The sequence below is a fragment of the Juglans regia genome, chromosome 11 (genome assembly GCF_001411555.2).
Source record: "Juglans regia cultivar Chandler chromosome 11, Walnut 2.0, whole genome shotgun sequence".
Lineage (NCBI taxonomy): Eukaryota > Viridiplantae > Streptophyta > Magnoliopsida > Fagales > Juglandaceae > Juglans > Juglans regia.
Window position 1 is genome coordinate 32,624,953 of NC_049911.1, and position 23,367 is coordinate 32,648,319.

A 23,367-nucleotide genomic window follows, 5' to 3' on the forward strand; every position below is an offset into this window, starting at 1 on the left:
AAATCTCTTTTCAATAAATATAATTCGAAAATTAAAATTTTCCGTGCTTCGGCTTTATCTAATCCAAATATAATAATATATATATTTTTACTAATAATATTTAGTTTATGTTCAACACAAGATACTTGACTTTTAAATGCTTAAATCTAAGGATTCGTTTGGATAGTAAGATGAGATCAGATGATTTTAGATTAGTTAAATAAAATATTATTTTTTAATATTATTATTATTTAAAAATTTAAAAAAATTTTAAATTATTTATTATATTTTGTGTGAAAATTTAAAAAAATTATAATGATAAGATGAGATGAAATTATTTCTATATCCAAATAGGGCCTAAATCTCCCATTCTATCCATTTATTCAAATGTATTAAAAATCTTATCTCTCAAGTTATTGCTAAATTTGAGGGTTCAAGAGATAGAAAAATAGACCTATAAGTAGATCACCTTATAATATATAAATTTATATGAGATATTAATCCCTTAAATTGGTATTTAGTTTTTTTAATGATCAGATTGCTATTGTATTTTTTACCATTTTCTCATGCTTACTTTTCAAGACACACAATTTAATGATTTTGATATGATAAAATAGGAAAATATTAACTTATAACTCTTTTATTTATAATTCTATATGATTATAATAAAATAATTATAAAAGAGTTGTAAGTATATCCGAACAATTAAAATACCATCAAGGCTTTGATAATTTGATTTATGTGTATATAATAGTTTTATGCGGATTGTGGGATCAAAAAATCCCACCGTGGAACGCAAGTCTATGGATCTCTCAGACCACATATTGAGTTCTAGAATGCACGATGGTGGGCTCTAATGTCCCATAATGCAAACAACAAAGAGCTCACGGAAGCAACATTAGCCACGAGAAGACGTTGGCTAATTGATTAGGATATGTCTGGTGAGAATATTTAAAAAATATTGAGAATATTTATAAATAATAGTAAAAAAATAAAAATAAAATATTAAATAATAATAAAAAGTATTAAATAATAATAATAAATCGATAAAATATAATAATAAAATAATAAATAATAATGTTGATAGTACTTGAAATACTCTCTATATATGTTGGGATTGCGCTACTGGGTCACTATACTTCTTATTTGCACACAACATGGCTGGGACATACATGAAGTGGCCGGGGCGGAGCTACCCCTGATGTGGGAGCTAGATAATGGTTGGCTAGCCGGAGAAAAGCGGATTGCAAGTTACAACGTACATTCTTTCTTGGATGGCGATCGAGTTTTATCATGTATTCTGGGGGAGAAATTCTATTTGCAGTCCTGAAGTGGGGACTGCATGTGCAGGCACATGCTTAAATGAGAGAAAACATTATTTTAGGAGGGATAATTTTGTAACTTTACAAAATTTTAAAGTTAAAATAGCCTAGGCCTGCACATGCAGTCTCCAAGTGGGGACTGTACCTAGCATTGCTCATTCTGGGGTGGTCGCTCTACGTGGATTCCAACTGATCATGCGGTGACTGCATGGGCTATTAATAGTTATGCCTCGTTTGTTTTTGTAAAAGATACGAAATAAGATTAATTGAAATGAAGGTTAAATAAAATATTATTTGAATATTTTTTTTAATATTATTTTTATTTTAAATTAAAATTTAAAAAAATTGAATTATTTATTTTATTTTATATAAAAATTAAAAAATATATATAATAATTAAATGAGATAAATTGAAAATTTTTGCTGAAGTGAATGAAAGACAATGATTTGTTATATCCGTATTTATATGTATTGGATGTGTGGCCACGATGATTTGGTATCTTTTAGAAATTATAGATTAAACTATATAGCGAGCAGGTAGTTTTAAATGTGGTTGTTTTACGGACTTTTTCATAATTTTTGATTGTCTAAATTCATCATCCTCGTTTATATTTATAGTCAATCTCAATTCATCTCACTATTATTTATTACCATTTAGTAATTTTAATTCAAAAATTTTATTATTATTCATAACTCATCTCACTACTATTTAAAACACTTTTTACTGATTTTCATATACACAACTCCTTCAAATTGCAACTCCCGAGAGATGTCCAGCCATAATGCATTAATAAATTGCCTTCAACTAGAGAAATTTATTTAAATAGATAAATTTCATATAAATTTTTATAAAAAATAGACTTCACCTTAAAAAAAATGTAGAAAAAAAACTATCCGAGAATAACAGAAAATATTAAATCACTATGGTTCTTGTTCAGGTTCATTAAAATGGATTATGATATATTCTGGGAGAGGAAGAATTAAAGCTGGAATTGAAATAAAATCAACTGAATCAATTATGATCGAGCTTGATCCGATGTAAATTTTGTAAATAAGCCCAATATTCAAGGTCAATAGCTGGCTAAAAGATAAGGATTTGTTTGGTGAGTGAGATTAGATAAAAAATTTTATAAATAATAATTTATAAATAGTAATGAGATAGTTTGAGTTGAACATTTTTTAAGTTTTGGAAAATGAGAAAAAAAAATTGAATACAAAATTTTATAAAATTAAAATATTATTATAATATAGTGTTATAATTTTATTTTTGTTTGAAGATTTGAAAAAGTTTAATTATTTCTTATTTTTTGTTTGAAATTTTGATAAAGTTGTAATGATTAATTTGAAAATTTTATATTTAAATTATGTTTGAGAAATAGATAGGATAAAATGAGATGAGATTGAGAATTTTGGGATGAGATTATTTCTATGGCTTGTTTGTAAAAAATTTCCATCTCAAAATTTTCATCGCATCTCATATCATTTTTTATCTCATTCTCAAACAATCACTCAAATACAAATACTTTCAAACTAATCATTACAACTTTTACAAACTAATTATTACAATATTCCCAAACTTTTAACCAAAAAATTAAAACAATTCAATTTTTTCAAAATTTTAAATAAAAATAATGTTAAAAAACTATATTCTAACAATATTTTAATTTTATAATATTTTTATTTAACTTTTTATCTCTAATTTTTATACTCAAACTACTTCATTACTATTCATAAATTATATTATTACTATTCACAAAAGAATCTTCTCAGTTGCAAGATGAAAAATTATGGTGTAGATTATACACTATACGATGATGATGTGGCAATATTTAATTTGTAAACAAATTTATAAATTTAAATATTTCAAATCAAATCGTGCTATATAATGATATTGATGATATATTTTTTACGATTAAACTGGTTTGAAGAGTGAGATGATATACGAATTTTATAAATAATAATAAGATAGTTCATGCTAAATGTAGCTGAACACTGTAGCAAAATGTAAAATAGATTTGAAAATAAATGATCTATTGGAGGTATTTTTAAGCTACTTTTCTTCAAATTTTACATAAAAATAGATTTTACAAAACCCATTGGGGATGCTCTAATAGTTTCACTCTCAAAATATTATTTTATTATTTTTTCTCTCTTATACCCTTTGATCTCTCTCAACAATAACACAAATAAAGAAATTAAAGGGGACTGGACGGGATTGATAATTGCTTATTTGAAACATATCAAGAAAAAATAATTATAGAAAAAAATAAAAAATAATAATAACATTTTATTATTGTTTAGTTTAAAGATAAATAATATAATATGAGAATTTTTTTTAATATATAAAATTAATTTCTAAAATATATGATTTTACATATATATATATATATATATATATATATAGAAAAACTAAAGATAGTGCTATTACATAAGCCTACATTGATGCCTACCACCTCTGTTCGGGTCATGTCTGACATTTTTTTTTCCTATTTGCACCATAATAGCTTGATAAAATATATTTTTAAAAAAAATTAATTATTATTTATTATCTTACACTTTACATCTTATAAAAAATACTTTTATATTTTATAAAAAAAAAACTATAAATATGAGATGTAAAAATAAATAATAATCGATACATAAAATTTTTTATATTTCAAGAGGTATATATAGATATATATATATATATATATATATATATATATATATATATATACACACTGATAAAAGATGTTACGTGCATTGCCCAATTAAATGTTTTCTACATTTTTATCTCATTAATAAGACACCTTTTTAATTCACAAAATTTTTACAAATAGATAAAAAAGTTACAAATTTGACTAAAATTTAATTTTTCTTTCTTTTAGTCAATCACTCATTAATTGAAATCCGGGTAAAAATAATCGGATTTTTTTTTTAACTCCATTTGAGGACTTTTATCAAACACCGACTATGCATGCATTTTCTCGTGGCTTCCAGCGTTTTGTTTACTTTCTCCTCCACCATTTACATTACAAACAGACAGTAATATATTAAAAGGGAAGGTTTCTAACAAAAAAAAAAAAAACTCAGGGCTTACAAATTTATGCCGAGAAACCAATGTCCAAGAAGAACTTCGAATTTGACTTTACAGTCACTAACAAGTACTGGTATATCCAAGAAATTAAAATCTAAGGTATTTACTTTTATCCAGCCATCATGCTCAACGATAGTAGCCCGAAGGAGTACTGTTAGGTAATCTAGAGTCACCCTTTTAAAAAATGTTACACAGTATGGGACTAATGCTTGGGCAAGCAACTGCGGTCGTCATCAATTCCTTTGAAGAGCTAGACCCAATAGCCGTAAATGATCTCAAGTAAAGACTCCAGAAATTTCTCAATGTTGGTCCCTTCACCCTAACATGGGCGCCACCGCTCAGTTCTGATGAGCATGGCTGCCTACATTGGTTGGACAAGCACAAAACCGCACCAGTGGCATACATTGGCTTCGGAAGCGTAATAACGCCCCCGCCTCATGAGCTGGCGGCTTTGGCAGAAGCACTAGAGACAAGTGGGTTTCCATTTCTTTGGTAATTTCGAGGCAACGTAGACGAAGAATTGCCGAAGGGATTTATAGAAAGGACTAGTTCGAGAAGAAAAGTTGTTCCATGGGCTCCCCAAATGGATGTCTTGGGACATCGTTCGGTAGGAGTGTTCGTGACTCACTGCGGATGGAACTCAGTTTTGGAAAGTATTGTGGGCAACGTGCCAATGATTTGTAGACCATTTTTCGGTGACCAGATGCTGAACACGAAGGTGGTAGAGTCAGTTTGGGGCATTGGCCTGGGGATTGAGGGTACCGTTTTCACTAAAGATGGAGCAGTAAAAGCCCTGGAACTAACTTTGTTGAATGAACACGGCAAGAAAATGAGAGAAAAAGCTCAAGCCTTCAAAGAGACTGCCTTGAAAGCTGTTGGAATCAACGGTGACTAATGCAAATCTCAAGACTTCGATTGAGTTAGTAACTAATTAGTAAAAGGACACTTATTTACTCGTGATCTGATACGAGTTCATCTTCATCCAATTCCAGCCACCTTGCTTAATAAATTGAGGACACGTAAGATCAAAGAGGAGTCGTTGGAAAAGCATGGAGAGTAATTGTTCGGTGGATTGAATTATTCGTCTTTTGATGATAAGAATGATGTCATGATTAGGTGTCACGGTGGCGCTTATTGCGTTGTCTAGTTTTATGTTGTTTTGTTTGTGGCTAAAGAGTAAAGTGTCGGTGTTTAGAATATTAATTTTTAATATTAAAATTTTAAAATTTTAAAATATTTAATTATTTATTATATTTTATATAAAAATTTATAAAAATTATAATGATGAGATGATATAAATTAAGAACTCATCTCAATCTAAATCAAGCCTTGTCTAATTTAAATATAAAAAGTGTTTTATCTCATATTTCAATATGAAATCAAGATTTAGTATTAGTATTATTTGAAAACTTTAATATCACGTATTATTTATATAATATAATTTAATTTATAAGATTCAAATGATATTTTAAATAAAATGACGTGAAGTAGATAATATATAGTGTTAAAGTATTCCAATAGAATTATTATTAATACTACGCCAATCCTTCCTCCAATCAGGCTACAAGCCTACATTTGGTACCGATTGAGTATTTTCATCCGTCAAAAGCGACTGATTTTCAATAAAGTATCAACAAATGTTAGAAAAAAAAATGCTAGAGTCACCACATTTGGTACCGATTGAGTCTTGATAATTTTTTTATTATTATTTAATGATTAAAGAAATATTTTTTAATGATGTTATAATTTTTTTTTAAAAAAATATTTTAGAATATAAAAAAATAATAAAAAAATAAAAAAACACTTATTGTTCTTATCGAAATAGGTCTCGTGCTAGCGCTGCTCAAGAAATATAGTATATAATAAAAATTGAGACAGAGAGGACAGAAGAGTGATAAAGAGTCGGAGGCTATATTTATTTATGAACGGAATTTTGCTACACCTCTGCCACACTCCAAACTCCACGTTTACGAACCTTTATCGCAAGCGCTACTAAGCCAAATCATTTACGATACTTACTTTCTTCGTTAGCTCGAGGCCCTTTTCGTTGCGCCAGCTCTCTGCGATAGGGAAAAATAGCATACGGAAATGGAAGAAAAAAGGTCAAGTCTTGAGTCACCATTGATTCCAATAGCACAAGGAAAGGCATTAGAATCTAGAAAGGGATTCAACAAAGAGGATATTATAGCAGAGGTGAAGAAGCAGCTGTGGTTAGCAGGGCCACTTGTGCTGGTTAATCTCCTGGTGAACGGTTTGCAGGTGATCTCAATCATGTTTGTGGGTCATCTTGGAGAGCTAGCTCTTGCTGGTGCTTCCATGGCCAGTTCTTTTGCATCAGTAACTGGTTTCAGCTTGTTGGTATGAAAGTCTACTCTTCTTATCTTCTTTTTCGTTGCTTAGCTTATGGCTTTATCTGCTTTAGCATAATAGAAAGGTTATTAATTTTATTATATTTATTTATTTTTCTTGAAGATGACGATGCCTCTCCTTTTATTTATTTGTACTTTGGACTTTGTCATTCCACCGTAAGCCTCCTTCATTACCATTAGATATCAAAATTTGTATTCTTAGCATGAGATATTTTCAGTTGAATCATAATGAACGGTGCAAATTGTTATTTTTTTTGTAAAATAGAGGACGTAATATATCGGTCTTAATCTTTTAGGGCGTAAAAAAAAGTATAAAACATTAGAATTAGAGAGTTGAACGTGTATTTTCTTTCTCATTTATTAGTATAATGGAAAGGAATTGGTCGGGGAATTGATTTCTCCAAGCCGGAAACATGCATACTCTGCTTTGGCTGCCAAAGGCTTGTGATGTATGTATAATCCTGCCTATAATTAATTACATGGGAGCTGATTAATGTTATTGGGACATATCCAATTTCATCTGAATGATGCTGGAGGTTGAGGCTATCTTGTAGATCTAACATCGAAGATCCTGGATTCCTTCAAATTCTTTAGTGGGAATGAACACAATTCCCTTACTTCAGATTCTTCTCTTCTCCTCTCTAATTTAACAGTTGCTCGATCTTTGTTTTAACTGGCTGCAAACATTTCTTAATACGATCGATGATCTTAGTTTAGTCTCTCTCTTTGGTTGGATAGATTGGAATGTCAAGTGCATTAGACACATTCTGTGGTCAGTCCTACGGTGCAAAACAGTATCACATGCTTGGTATACACATGCAGAGGGCTATGCTTGTTCTTCTACTGGTCTGCATTCCCCTTGCCCTTATATGGGCCAATGCCGGCCACATCCTTGTATTCTTGGGACAAGATCCAGAAATCTCAGCTGAAGCCGGTCTTTATGCTCGGTTCATGATACCTTGCATTTTTGCTTTTGCGATCCTTCAGTGTCATGTTAGATTCTTAAAAACCCAAAGTATGGTAGCTCCCATGGTGGTTAGCACTGGAGTTACAACATTATCTCATATACTCATTTGTTGGATTCTGGTATTTAAGTCCGGCCTTGGAAATAAGGGCGCGGCTCTGGCAAATGCCATATCTTATTGGATCAATGCATTGTCATTGATAATTTATGTTCGAATATCTCCCTCCTGTAAGAAGACATGGAATGGATTTTCAAAAGAAGCATTTCGTGGGATTCTTGAGTTTCTAAAACTGTCCATTCCCTCGGCTGTAATGATCAGGTAAGTTTCTGGTTCCAACTCTTTTGAACCTTCTATTTTTCTTTGTTTGCAAATTTGATAGAAAAAGGATAAACAAGCAGCCAAAAATAAAAGGAACAAAAGTTATTTATAATGCTAATTTCCCACGTTCATTTTGTGGAACAGCTTCGAAATCTGGTCATTTGAAATGATGGTTCTTTTATCTGGTCTTCTACCTAACCCAAAGCTTGAAACATCAGTGCTGGCAATCAGGTTTGTACTGTAACCTATACTAAGAACATACCAAGAGCACATGTTGGTGTGCATGCCATAAAAAACGCGTAACAGAAACAATTTGCCCCCTAATGATTTGTGGTGTATTCCCAGCCTTAACACATGTTCGTTGGTTTATATGATACCCCTCGGGCTCAATGGTGCAGCAAGGTGATTCTGAGCTAAATTGGGCAGCTGCATATCCTCTAGTTTGCGACTCTTTGTTTACCAACAATTCTTTTTCTTCTCAAAAACAATTCTTTGTTTTTTACTTATAAAAAAAAAACAATTCTTTTTCTTCTCTGTTATTTTAGCACAAGAGTCTCAAATGAGCTGGGTGCTGGGAGACCGCAAGCAGCTCGCCTAGCAGTACGTGTTGCTGTAGCAATGGTTGCTACAGAGGGCATCCTGGCAGCCACTATCATGATAGTGGGACGTAATGTTTGGGGCTACTGTTACAGCAAGGAAGAAGAAGTAGTAAGATATGTGGCAGAAATGTTGATCTTGATTGCAGTCTCCCACTTTTTTGATGGTCTTCAATCTGTGTTTTCAGGTCTGTGGCAAACTTTATGTTCTGCCTTTTCTATTCACTGAAAACAATTAAATTAATCTTCTGTACGCTTAATAAACGAAGGACCACCAATTTCCAATGATAGAGAAAGTAGATAAGCACCACTACTGTGGAGTCCTAGCTGATATGCAGTGTATAACATATAGAAGAAATCCATGGAAAGTATAATTTTTCTAAGCGCACATTCTCTTGCTCACATCTAAATCTTATTTCTTGTAATGCAGGTAAGCTGATACTTTGGGTCATCATTTTTAGAAAAACAATATTAATTCTGGTTATAATTTGATTGAAAATTTCAGGCACTGCAGCAGGGTGTGGATGGCAGAAAATAGGGGCTGTTGTTAATCTAGGAGCTTATTATGTTGTGGGCATTCCCACTTCTATCATATTAGCTTTTGTCTTCCATTTTGGTGGAAAGGTAAAGGAGTTGCCTAGCTTTTCCATTGCTAGCTAGCTTTATGTATTCACATCCTTGGGTTGAATAAAGCACTTATTTTGTATCTGATCTACAGGGACTGTGGGCGGGAATTATAGTGGCATTGTTTGTGCAAGCATTGTCCTTGGCGATAATAACTCTATGCACTGATTGGGAGAAAGAAGTAAAGTACTCTGAACATAAACTGTCATAGATATCATACCTCAGTCAATTTCATCTGATGCTTCCTTTTTCTTTCATTTTGTAGGTGAAGAAAGCTGATGATAGAGTACATAATGCAATGACCGCGTCAGAGTCTTGAAAGGCACGAAGCTAGATCAGGAACAAGTTATTTGCTTGTTTATTTCTCATTAGCTAGCTGTTTGTAGCACGTTTGGTAATATTTGGTTCTGCAATATTGTGGCAGCCGTACGTGGTTGTGGAGGCAGAGCAGCTTCTGATTGAAACTAATTAAACGTGTTCGGAAAGGGTGAATTTCCAAAATTTTCTCATTCATAAGAACTAATTTCACATTTATTTCGGGGACAAACAAAAATGCAAATACAGAATCTTGAAAAAAAAAAATAGAATTCTAACAAAAATTCTTCGTTAATCGATCCGGGATCAGTAATATTTTCAAAATTTCTTCGTTTCGAAAATATTAGGGGCCCCTTGTATTTTACTTTAAAAAGACGCTTCTTTAATTAATTATAGTTGTTTAGAGAGAATTTTATACATATAACTGGTAACCAAGATTTATCTGTGAATTTAAAATTAAAGTATACGAGTAGTACTACTGTTTTGAACCTTCTGCACCGCTAGCTCCATCTGGAATTTAATTTGTCAAGAGCGAGTACTAGTACTGATCGTGTGAATTATACAACTTTGATGTGAATATTATAACATATTTACGTTATAAGCATATAATATATAATGTGTGAGGAATGAGGAATGAGATTAAGATCATATTGGAATGAGAAATTCTATTTATAAGTCTTATTTTTTATTCACTCTACACACCGTTGATCATGTGGAAGTCTTGATGCTCAGGCTTTCTACATTACCATATTAACTTTGCCTTTTTTAAATGGTGTAGTGGGTTTTATAATAAGTGGTGTCACTACAAGGGAAGTGACTTTTTCCAGATATTATTTTTGTTGAAAAAAGTCTTATAAATTGCCGCCATTGACTTTTCTCAGTGATTTACACCTCACTGCATATTCGTCTATATTATTTCTCCACTTTTGATCTATCCCAACGAAAGTTAAAATTGCTGTTAAAAAGTTATCTTTTTCGGTGATTTACAAGAAAGCTTCAAGCAATTTACACATATATATATCTTTATATATATAAAGTGACGAAATTCTTGTTTTAACGTTTTTTTTTTCATTAATGTTAACGGTAACCTGTTTTTCTCGTTAACTTCTGACCCCTGGTAGATGTCTCCTTGTCCCTAACGCTAGCAACAATCTAGATAATGACCGCCTTTTGTACCTCTCTCTCTCTCTCCAACTTTTCGTGCGTGCGTGTGCATAATGGCCTTGCAGAGAAAGAATAAAAAATAAAAAAAAATATAACTTTATTAAAAAAAAAAAATTATTATTACTCTACAACTAATTTACAATTCTATTTCAAAAAAAAAAAAAATTACTCATCATCTTCACATTATACATAACATATAATTTTTTAATTTTTAATTTTGTTCTCTTACAAAATATGTTATATATAGATGATGAGTTGAATAATTCAATAAGTTTAAGAAAAATAAAATTAAAAACAAATTAAAAAATAAAATAAAATAAAAATAAGTGTAGTGTATGCTGTGTGATGATGATAAGTAGCAAAGTTCTAAAATGAGTTTTAGTTAAGTAAAATTGAAATTATTTTTTGATAAATGTTACAGTTGATTTAAAATAAGTTATAAATTAGTTATAAAATAATTATAGGTGTATCATTACTCTTTCAAAAATAGCTATACTGCAATTTTGAAATTATAAAAAATATTTCGTATTGTGGTCTAATTTTGATTGTTAAGGCTTATAAGAAGATAAAAAAAATAGAGCAAAATATCCTTAGTAATATTTTCATGAAAGATGTATATGATGAATTTTTTGTTGTTTAAAATAGTATTTATTATATTTATTTTAATACTTTAAGACTTAAAGTACAAAATCAGTGATAATTCAAAGATGCAGAATGTATTTGTTTGGATATTTAGAATGAAATAATATTAATTAAAATTTTTAAACACTTTAATATATATTTATATCTTTTTAAACTTTTTAATACCATTTTGAAGATTGTTTTGGTTAAGGCACTGCAATAAAATATTTTGGTATCAATACTATTTTGATATAGCTTATATATGGATAAATTAATTATATATGTATAAATTATATTTTAAGATAATATCAATACAAGTATTGAAAAATTAAAACACATATTTATAAAACTCAATAATACTTCTAAGTTCTCAATCTAATTATTAAAAAAAAATCACTTATTTTCATCATGAAAATAGGAGTAGGGTTTAATTTTTAATTCTCAAGAAAAGAGAATTAAAAAAAGTAAAGAAAATAGTCTTAAGATGTGATAAATAGAATGAAAATTATGAAATTACATTAAAAATACAAAATTTCGACCGGTACATAAAAAATTAGCTAGTATTAACCAAAACGCACCAAAATGATTGATATCTAATCCGGTATAAAACACGTATCTTTCTCATACTCGTTACTATTCCAGCACAATAAATACTGGCTGGTTTGGCACGGTATTCAAAATCTTGATATTTGTTGTTAAAAGTTACGAGCTGCAAAATGGACCAACCTGTATTTTCAAGAAGAAATTGTCAATTTAAAGATGTTGAGTTGTCAGATTCTTAGATGATGGTCTAAAATTAATATTTTGATAATATTCAGAAGTACTTGTAGAACTACGTGTATGTGCCTTGTAATTCTACATCCGACTAATTTAAAAATTAATGTCTTTTTTGGCAAGTATGTCGTGATCTTTGTTTCGAGCCTTAAATTAAGGTCTTTTCTTTCAAATCCGAAATTTATATTATTTTTTGACCTCATCAGCACAATATATCTTATATTATTCGGGTAGTGACTTAAAACCTGATATTATTTAATAATTAATTTTTTTTCTTTTTTGGCAATATTTTCATAGTGCGAATTTTCATTTTTAATGTGGAGTAGTTAGACCTGGTTTGGATAGTGAGATGAGATGATCTATAAATAGTAGTAAATTGATTTGAGAATAGTAATAAAATAGTTTGAGTTAAGATGTTTATAGAGTTTTGAGAAATAAAGCCCTAAGGGCTATGGACAAGACGGCGTCGTTTAGAGAGAAAGGGAGGATTGGGCTGCAAGCTACGCGCTTGGCTTCAAATTCGAATGAGCTGGGCCCAAAAGAGAATAAAACACACTAAAATAAGCCCAGTCTGAAAAAGAATGGTCCAATAAAAAAAAGTATATTAAAATAAGAAAATAAATTTCACAACTTAATTAATAATTATAAGTACCAGAATTTTATAAACATAACCACAACAGTGAAATATCGCCAACGAGATTATACAGTTATCCAGCAAAATATAATACAAAACCAAAATATATAGGAAAAATGGGAAATAAATCTCATTTGGCCCAAAACACCCATTAAATGCCATCATCTCGATGATGCAAACTCAATCATCTTGTTAAAGTACTGATTGTAGTAGTTAATTTGTTTGTTAAAGTTCTTTTGTAATATTCTATTAATTATATTATTTGTATAAAAGTTGAAGTAATGTTTTCTAAACTATATATGCCATCAACTATTTTTATAAATTTTGTAAAAAAATATATTATTTTTGTAAAATAACTATTTGATCTAACTATGCAAACGTGTACACGTTGCTTTAACCTAGTATATATCAATTCCTCTATGGGAGACATGATACAATAATATCAAAAGCAAACTTAATTCCGAACGGGGTTTTGTATATGCGTTTGGTCATTGATCAGCCATAAAACGTGTAAGATCATCAGTTTGATCAAGAAGTACTGGACGGCCTGCTACTACACATGCATGCACCCTCAAGCGGGAACATCTATCTAGCTTGGTGCTTCTACATCTTCAAACTCATGAATGATGTGTGCTAAGATATGACCCATATAATATCTAGTATGTATATATCATATCAGCTGGATACATATATATTATATGAGTTTAGAGGATCGCTGATCTCTAGCTTGCTTTTTTTTTCCTTGCCAATTTTTCTTTCCATCTACTTTCTGTTGATAAATTACACTTATAACACACAATCTACCACACATTTTTTATATTTTATACCATAAATTATATATAACAAAACCGCGCGCCCTTGATGACAAGAAATTTCATTGTACAATACAACCGATTTCTCTTCAAACAAATGTCTACATTTAGTCATGATTTCGGACATATATATATAGGAACGTCAGTACATGATAAGAAAATCTGTAACTATTATCTCTCTCTCTCTAGACTCTTTCTCTATATATATGAATCTTAATTTTGATCATCGGGATTTCTGCAGATCAGCTAATGGAGCTGTAAGTTGAATATTCCTCTGCAGGATGGCACCAAATTTTCACAGCAAACTCCAGAATTTGTAAGCACTGGGGACATTGACGTAGTCACGAAATTATATATTCACAAATCACATAATTTAATGACAAGGCATACGCGTTCTCATATTCATAATTCTCTCCGTCTTCCCCGTTTTATGAGAATCACAACTTACGATATATAGCCCACTCTCTATATATGCTTCGAACTAGAGATTGTAACCCAATTCGTAATCTTGAAATATCTTCTCAGACTGAAGAACAGAAGTGCTGGAGTCCCAAGAGTTTGAGGTTGCTGAGTTTGTGTCGAAGTCGATGTTAGACCACCAAATCATGCTGTCCTTTGAACTATTCATTTCTTTGAAACAATCAAGTTCAACCATCTGATGATCTTGATCATGTGATACGAAACCCCCAGTTCTGTTGCTAAGAAAGTCATCGAGTTCAGCTTGGAAGGCTGAAACTTCAATTCCCGCAATAGACTCATGTTCTATACCATCTGCTTTAGGAACAAGAGTTCTGGAATCCGTTGGAATATTATTCCCAGTGACGAAGGCCATCGAGTTATGTGAGGATGGGATAACATGTAAAGAATTCTCCAGCTCATGACTTACCGGCCTTGTATTGCTGTTTCTTGCAAAATCCTCTTGAATTATAGCTGCAGTGGGTGGTTCATAGAAGTCAACTTTTTGTCCTTGCCCAGGCTGCAGAGGACTAGGAAAGGCATGTTGCCACAGATGGGTAGGACTTTCATTCAGAGATTGCAGGCTTTGGATCATCTTTTCTTGCAGGGGATGCAACTTTGGCCACAATTCAGTGTTGTTGTGGTAGAGAGGTTTTTGAAGGCTTTGAAGTTCCATATGAAGTTGTAGTCTTTCAAGGGCCGAGCTGCTTAAGGCTGGTGAATAGGAGTTATCTTCTAGGTCATTGGCATCTTTTGCACCAATGGATGAAAACCGATTCATGTTGGACTCTTTGCGCCTTCCGAGCAACTTCTTCTTCAGCCTAGTGTTCCAGTAGTTCTTGATGTCATTATCTGTCCTTCCAGGCAGTTGAGCTGCAATAATGGACCACCTAAAGGTAGATGCAAAACAAGGTCGGAGTAAGAAATTAAAAAAGAAGTAACAACTAATAAGAAGCCCTACAGAAGGAGATCTGGATCTATAACATGGAAGGAGTTATGCCAGGCCAAAGCATCATGGACAAAGAAAAAGGACAAGCAGTTCATGGGGAAAAATTCATAGAACTGTGTGCGTGTGTGTGAAAGAGAGAGAGAGAGAGAGACCTGCTCCCAATACTTATATAGAGGCTGCAGATGATGTTGTCTTCTTCTTCAGAGAACCCACCGTGCTTGATGTTGGGCCTCAAATAATTTAGCCATCTAAGTCTGCAACTCTTTCCACATCTCTTTAGCCCTGTGAATTCAAACCAACCAAATGATCAAACTTGGTCATTCAGAATTGCACGCTCCTATCCAAAGATAAATGAAATTAAGACAAGATTCGAGGATGAACCAATCTTCTGAGGAAGAGCAATCCAGTTTCCCCCGGTCCCATTCTGTTCAATATAGGCTTTGAGCGTGGCATCCTCTTCAGGAGACCATGGTCCCTTCTTCACGTTTGCCTTGTCACAGCATGGAGCTCGACCCATGATCTCTTTCTTCCTCTCTCTTCAAGCAAATATCTGAGGCGCCTGTCTGAGATTGTTGAGAAAAAAATGGAGAAGGAAGACAGATTTATAGCTTAGAATAGTGGGTGATGTGATGGTGACAAAAAGTCTTCCACCTCACCTTCTCTCTTTCCTCACTATTCAACCCTAGTTATCCTCTTTTAGGGTTCTTGCGAGGTAGGTCTCTCTCTCTCTCTTCCTTTTTGGATTAGTTCGTTCATCTGTAAATTCTTTAATATTCATGCAACTGGAAAAAGTATAACACTAATTTGAAATTAAACTGCTTTATATCATCAAAATAAAAATTAAACTGCTTTTTCTGATCCAATTAATTTATTATTCGAACACAATGCTGCAGAGATCAATTTGATCGAAGAAGCCTCCATCCTCTAATTAAGTGCGTCGTCATTATTATCCTTTAAACGTTAATTGGTGATACCAAGGAAAAAGGTATGCAAGGAAATGCATATATATGCCATCATAATTGGCAGATGTTTTCTAATTTAATGACATTTTTGGCTGTCTTTTTTACCAATGTCCCTGAAATTTGTGGAAAAGAATTTTGTTATATATAGTCAATTTTACGTATTTTTTATATATTTTATTGATGTGATTGACTAGATCAATTATTTTATATTAAAAAAAAGTGACACGGTCAATCACATTAGTAAAATACATAATTAAAAATACATAAAATTGACTGCATATAAAATTTTTGATAATTTTAAAATGATTTGCTATAAAAATGTCAGCAATCAGTCATATATATTAAGGGTGCGATCAGTGATATATATATATATATATATTATGTACGTAATAATTAATGGATTTCCTCTTTTTTGTACGTTATTAAAATTTTATGTTCGCGATCAATTAATGACCCAATTAGTGATATAGTCCCCTGAATAATCGTAATATTCGTATGTTCATCAGTTCATGCATGATCTCAGCTTACATTCTTTGACTAATTATCACAAATGAGTTCTGTTATATATAGTCACTTTTACGTATTTTTTATGCATTATATTAATGTGATTGATTAAAACAATTATTTTATATTAAAAAAAAGTGATACAGCCAATTACATTAATAAAATGCATAAAAAATACACAAAAAGTGATGGATATAGAAGTTTGGGACAAACAGTACTGCTAGTGGAAGATGGCGCACTGATGGCCTAAAATAGCTAGCCCCTTACGCGGAGAGACAACTGAGCAGGTGAAAGGTTCTCAATTTGCCCCAAGTTCTGCAGCAACGAAGTCAAGGTCATTGTAGCGGTGGTCATTGGCTGTGTGGTCATATGACGTTCCACATTAGGTGGCCGGCCCGGGAGATCAGTACGTACGTCGTAAGATCATCGAATCATGATCAGAAATTAACAAGCTAAGGAGTACTACTGTACGTACTCTCAACATGTGATCTGAAGGCAGGCATTTGCTTAAGCAGTACCGGATCACAAAAATATATAAGATCATTCCGGCTTAGCTTAATTAGAAACTGTATGTAGTTTATAAATTACGTACGTACGTACAGTCGAGAGTTTAATTATATAGATCAAGTCCATGCATGCTGCATGCTTTTCAGTCACTAATTGTGAGCATGTCAAAAAGTGATTATAAACAGATCATGCATGGGATCATGGTCGATGCCATTTCGTGCTAATGATATATAGTAATAGCTAGGAGACGTACGTGCGTACACCGTTAATTTTCCACCCTAGCTCATGATCAGTACGTAGCTAGATGAAGAAATTATTTTTGTTAGCTTGGCGCAAGAAATTGAAATCTATTCACGGAAGCATATATATATATATATATATATATATATATATATATATATATATATATTTATATTTATAACTCCAAATGCCAAATAGACCCAAGCTGGATTTCATGACTCCATTTGAACAAGCACGTAAGCTAGCTAGCTAGCTACAAGATTGTCCTGAAATTTTGTTGCAGACAGAGAAATCCACGTTACAATTATGAATCATTTCCAAGCTGCCTAACATGAGATCATCTGAAAGTATCATGATTTCGATGCCGGCCTAGCTACAAGAAAAATAAATTTTTGTGACTAATTTATTGCAACTAAAAGATTATTTACAACTAATTTTAATTGTAAATAATGATTTTACTGAAAATAACTGGTCGTAAATAAATATTTTTTATGTAGTGCGCCTCATGTTGCCGATCCGTGGCCAAGATACATATAGTTGAGCACATTTTGGTAGCACCAAGCACGGTACAAGTACTGATCAACTCAACCAGGACATGATTAATAGATCAGAAGGGGAAAAAATTCAATGAGGCAGCCTTTAATTACTTTGAAATATTCTAATTTGCTACAAGAAAAACACTTATATATTTTCGATCTCATTTTTTATCGGAAAAAAGTCATTTTCGGCCAAATATCTCGTCTAGAAAAACATTTTTCTTTGCATGAGTGATATTACTATTTCTAATTATAATATTAATTAGTACTGTATATGCTATTAATTGTTATTATATATTATTTCGGAAACCCTTAATTAATCCTTGCAGGCTGCATGGCTAGGGCTGATATATATTGAACAGTGAGCAGCTAGGAACGCTTTATGGTATATATACAATAAAGATATATGTATACCAAACAGAAATTAGGAGGCAGGCTAGGATTTCTCAAATTAATTCAAACCTTAGAAGCTGAGGCATGCACCAGTACTAGTACTACTCATCATCATTGACCTCGATCGATTGGTTTTCTAATTTAATAGTTTCCAATTAATTAGGTACGTACCTATTCAGCTTCTTTATCAAGTAGCTTGGAATTAAGATCTAGTAACGAGGTTGGGAACCGCACCGACATAAAAATAACAAGAGGAAAACCATCAAAATTCAAAAGCACTCAGTAGTAGTAATCTTACCTTTATTGATTAATTATTAATGTCATGCATAATGGTTAGCAGATGCACTCGTCATATATATATGTATATCTTTGGGAGGAAGAAAACATGTTTCTGCTTGTCTTACTTGAACCCTAGAATCAATGCATTGACAATGCGTTTCACATCCAAGAAAAGGAGAAAAAAGAATTTATCAAACAACTACTAGGAAAGGTCTCTGCATTATATCATCCAGAAGACCAGCTTTTATAAGAGTAATTATAAATTATAGAGCTGGTATAAAGCCGTGGTCTCGATAATGGCGGATAAGCATGGATAAAAACTACTGTGCTAGCTAGCTAGCTTAATAAGAATTATTACGTAATGATTGGGCATGCTAATTATAATATATTAACGTTTGTTTTCGGAAATGAGATGAGATGAGATGAGATGAAATGAGATTAAAGTTAAAAAGTTGAATAAAATATTGTTAGAATATATTTTTTAATATTATTTTTGTTTTGAGATTTGAAAAAATTGAATTGTTTATTTTATTTTGTATTGAAAGTTGAGAAAGTTGTAATGATTAGATGAGATGAGATGAGATGAAATGAGATGTTTTCCCAAAACAAACGAGTCAATTTCAGGATTGCAATTTTCTTGTCCATATATCGACAGATCATGTAGTACTTGCTAAGCTTAAACTTCTGCCGTCGATGTCATTACAAGAAAAATGAACATTTATAATAGATTATTTATAGTGAGAATGACTATTTACGATCAAAACAGACTCATTTTAATACAAAATAATCATTTTTGCATTTGATATTATTTGTCCTCTAATTATTATAAAAAAAGAACAGAAAACCCAAAAGAGAGAAATTAAGGCATGCATATAATATATATATATATATATATATTTCTTACCTAAACAGTTTTTTTTTCCTCCCTAAATTAATTAAGCAGGTTATTATTCAATTACCTTTTTACATACCTTGAAGAATACGCATCATGATGCAGCGCAGTTTCTAGAAATTCCACTTACCGTGTGTACGTCTTGATGATCAATCTTTTTGGAATCTGGCCTCTCGCATTAATCTTGATTCAAAAGTTAAGGTTGATTTATTAAGAAATAAGATAGAAAAATTGCAGAAGGCTACTTAAAGTACTATATAATATAGATCATGATCGTCACGGGGGTTGACAAACATGCTAGCTAACAGTACTGGCGACTAGCGTATAACATTTTACAGAATTAATTAAGTTGTGAATTTTCTTGAATGAGTCAGTGCAATGAATAATTTGCTTAACTTTAACGACTTTATATATATATATATATATAATTAATTAATTATCATTAATTAATAAAATTAATATATCAATCAATCAAGTTAGCTGTTGCTATCTCCAATATACTTTACGTAATATAATGCACAAGACGCTACAAATGGACGCAGTTGCTGAACTCATACTAGGTCCCTCCCTATAAAGGAACGCGACCCACTCCTTCAAGTCATCGACAATTGTCAAACCTCTAATATTATTATATATAATTGTAGTTATCTAATTAGCAAGAATATAATTAATTAAAATCATTTTTTAACTACATATAATATTCTAATTTAATTTGGTAACAAACCGGCCATAACTTCGAGCATCGATCCAAGGAACATAATATATATATATATATATCTTATATATAATAAGCGTCGATAAGGCATGAATAGTATTTTCGTCTAACAATTTTATTTCCTATTTTGCCCCTTAGCTTTTTTTATTTTCCAATTTAATCCCTCAGTTTATTAAGCGTCGATAAAACATGGAGCTCAAAACATGGAGCTGCTTTTATTTTGCCCCTTAGCTTTAACCTTTATTGTTGCTTTTACGTTTTTATCCATATCCCTTTATTGCTGCTTTTACGTTCTTATCCATTCGTTTGTTTCCAATTTTCCTACTTTATGCTCTTCTTCTTTTGTTTGCCGCCTTACTTTTTGGTCTTCTTCTTTGTTATGCTTATCCTACCATTTTATCTATTTATCCACCGTCTTTATATATAATTTTTAGTATTCTTGAACCTACAGTTATATCTATTTATCCAAATCAAAACATCTTCGAGTTCTGGAAACTTTTTTCTCTACATCTCACGGATCGTCTGGTACGATTTCTTATTTCCTTCTTCTTACTTAATTTTTTTGATTGTTTATTACATAATATGCTCACAGAGAAGTTAGATATAAACAACAAATTTACGTAGTTATATTTTTTTATGACTTATTACATATTTTTTCCAGACTTAATAGTTACATCCAAAAGATAATTTACATAGGTTCATAACAGAATAGACATATGCATGAGAAAGAAAGTTGAAATTACAGGTAAAGAAAAAAAGTTAAGCCTAAACAGATTAGTCAAGACGAGCTTCCAATTTTCACATCTTCGGACCCAATATTTACACGTAAAATATAAATAGATATTTATTGGTTTCCCAGCTTTTTTTTTTAAATGCCATTGCTTTCCAGTTAAATATGAATTTTGAGTGCTTTCATGAAATAGCTCAGTGGATAATTAATTCTCGAACCATTGTCGAAAATATTGAATACGAGGAATCGCCACTTAAACCACCAGATTATAATATTATTCCTTTCAATCAACTTGATATCTACAAAGATACAGATGCAGAAGTAGGTATGTATTATATAAATTTTTCAATATTTTTATATGTTTTTCTTCTTACATAATAATGATAATAAATTTATAAATTAGATATCCTGGCAATAGCAATGATGACGAATGCACCAAGACAAGTTAATACAAGCCATGGCAAATCATTGGTACAAGACATATATGTGATCGATTCAAGGTATGAATATATATCTTTTTATATCGATAAAAATATTTTTACCCTAATATCTTATAATATTTTTATTATTGTGAATCTAAGATTATTTTTTACTTTTACAGTTTAAAGGTTCTACGTTTGGCAATGTGGAACAAATTTGTCCACGATGAATGCTCTGAAATTTGTAATATTATTATGGAAAAGCCAATTGTCCTTGCAACAAAAATCAGAGTCTCTTCGTATAACGGTATTTTTCCTTACTATTAACATTCTCATTAATTACTTATCTTGCATTTATATATTTATTTATATATGTTTATAATGTAGGCTTATCATTATCGTCACGACCTACGAGTGTCTTCACCATTGAGCCATTTCTTGCATCTGCCATTTCATTACGTGCATGGTAAATTATATGCCTAAATTAATTTATTATACTTGTTATTTAAATGCAATATAGATTTTATATTAACCTTTATCAATATATTAATATCTTTGAATATATTATCCTATATATTTAGTACATATTTGTTATTATTTAAATGTTTTACTCTATTTATCAATTCAATTGTTCAGGGCAACAGAAGACAACTTGTTACTTGAGGAAACAATTGCCAAAAATTTGGATAGGCCAGTTGCATCAACATCAGGCAGTTCGACCGATCCATTAGTCAAAATATCAGAAATTGTGGAAGCCTTAAAGTCTATTCCAGCAATGACGGTATAATTTACATTTATCGTTTACCTGATCAATGAAAATAATTTCTATACAGTTGTTTATTTTTATCATTTTTGAAAATATAGAGATTAAATGTTAGTTTTTATCAAACGAAAATAAAAGAAAACAACTTGTCATTTGTGCCTCATGAATTCGAAAAAATTCTGATGTTATGAGTAAAAATATTGGTTATTTATTACCTTCAATTAATATGATATTATTATATCTTTATTGATACATTTAATTGCCAATTTTAATGCAGCGATCAACATTTATGGTTAGAGGCAAATTTACAATATCTGATCTGCATCAACCATTTTTTTACTTATCATGTGCAAAGTGTAGTAAAACCACTGGATACGAAAAAGATGAAGAGTTTTTATGCTATAATTGCAAAGAACAAACAACCGCAAAGCCAAGGTAAATATTTATGGTGATATTTGAAAATTAACAATTTTTACATTATAATTGTAATATACTATTTCGTAATACGAAAGAGTAATAACTTATTTATTATTTATAGATCTCGTATCTATTTGGAAGCATTCGATGACAGTGGCTCCATCGCAGTAGTGGCCTTCGAACCTACAATTGAACGAATTCTTGATTGTACAACAACAGATATTGTACAACATATAGAGCAGGTAAAATTGATACTTTCAAACACATTTAACAAATTATTTTCTTATATGTTTTTGTCATTACAGGAGGATCACTCGTACATAGAGAATATTACAAGTAAAATCGAAGATAAAGAATGGACGATTGTTTTGAGTGCATCTATGAATGAATTTGGGAAGTTGCGCCAAAACAAACTTAATGTATTATCTGTGAATGACATACCTGGGACGACAGAATAGCTATTTCAAAAATTTCCTTTTAGACTTCCAGTTATTATAATGTATAATTATAAGAAATTCATATGTAATTATCAGATAGCTCTTACTTTTTATTTGTAATTATGATGATAATGCACTTTCAATAGTAACTTTTTTTATGTATAATAGAAGATTTTATAATTATAAACATGTTCGTGCAAATTCATATATTGTGATTATAAAAATTCTACAAATTATATATATTTATTTTTATAATCAATGTGAATCTTAAAATATAAATAAACTATTTTTTTCTATTACATATTCTCCAATTTCGTAAATATTGTTTTTTAAATATTTGTTATTCTTTTCACATTTGGGCACACGTGCAATGCACGTGTTTCCTTTTACTAGTATATATATATATGCTCTTAATTATCTCCTGATGATCAAACTCTGAGATTTTGTTTTCTAACATCTTCCAAACACAGGAAAATGTCTTCTAAACCCAAGCAGAGGGCATAATCATGACCCAGGTCACAACAACAGGAAAGGTAGAAGAAGTTGTTGGAAGAGATCATAATATTGCACGCACGTATGAGTAGCCACACAGGCTAATTT

General features: G+C 31.1%; 2 protein-coding genes and 1 pseudogene across 3 annotated transcripts; 2 read left to right on the plus strand and 1 right to left on the minus strand.

Moving 5' to 3' along the window:
* The first annotated feature begins 4,355 nt into the window (after positions 1-4,355).
* LOC108998822 lies at positions 4,356-5,394 on the plus strand (annotated as a pseudogene).
* An 886-nt stretch (positions 5,395-6,280) lies between these two features.
* On the plus strand, positions 6,281-9,749 carry LOC108998900 (protein DETOXIFICATION 16-like). Of its 2 annotated transcripts, XM_018975659.2 has the most exons (8): positions 6,281-6,734; positions 7,484-8,028; positions 8,173-8,259; positions 8,374-8,430; positions 8,574-8,812; positions 9,130-9,248; positions 9,343-9,429; positions 9,514-9,749. In XM_018975659.2, exons 1-8 carry the CDS (start codon positions 6,465-6,467, stop codon positions 9,565-9,567), a joined length of 1,458 nt encoding a protein of 485 aa, XP_018831204.1. In that variant the 5' UTR covers positions 6,281-6,464; the 3' UTR covers positions 9,568-9,749. The 2 variants fall into 2 exon arrangements, with proteins under 2 accessions (XP_018831204.1, XP_018831205.1); XM_018975660.2 differs by lacking the exon at positions 8,374-8,430.
* Positions 9,750-13,563: 3,814 nt separating this feature from the next.
* Positions 13,564-15,547, minus strand: LOC108998830 (transcription factor MYB36-like). The gene is made up of 3 exons (XM_018975539.2): positions 15,355-15,547; positions 15,126-15,255; positions 13,564-14,914 (listed from the first exon to the last, which is right to left on the minus strand). The coding sequence occupies exons 1-3, from the start codon at positions 15,488-15,490 to the stop codon at positions 14,050-14,052; spliced, it is 1,131 nt and encodes a 376-aa protein (XP_018831084.1). The 5' UTR covers positions 15,491-15,547; the 3' UTR covers positions 13,564-14,049.
* Positions 15,548-23,367: the final 7,820 nt, after the last annotated feature.

Bases quoted from the DNA above. Each gene is read 5' to 3' on its own strand.
- LOC108998830 (XM_018975539.2), bottom strand. From the start codon at position 15,490: ATGGGTCGAGCTCCATGCTGTGACAAGGCAAACGTGAAGAAGGGACCA. The intron at 15,256-15,354 runs GTTCATCCTCGA...TTGAATTCACAG, and splicing joins TGCTCTTCCTCAGAAGATTG to GGCTAAAGAGATGTGGAAAG. The intron at 14,915-15,125 runs GTCTCTCTCTCT...ATCTACCTTTAG, and splicing joins TATATAAGTATTGGGAGCAG to GTGGTCCATTATTGCAGCTC.
- LOC108998900 (XM_018975659.2), top strand. From the start codon at position 6,465: ATGGAAGAAAAAAGGTCAAGTCTTGAGTCACCATTGATTCCAATAGCA. The intron at 8,260-8,373 runs GTTTGTACTGTA...GTGTATTCCCAG, and splicing joins ACATCAGTGCTGGCAATCAG to CCTTAACACATGTTCGTTGG. The intron at 8,813-9,129 runs GTCTGTGGCAAA...TGAAAATTTCAG, and splicing joins TCTTCAATCTGTGTTTTCAG to GCACTGCAGCAGGGTGTGGA.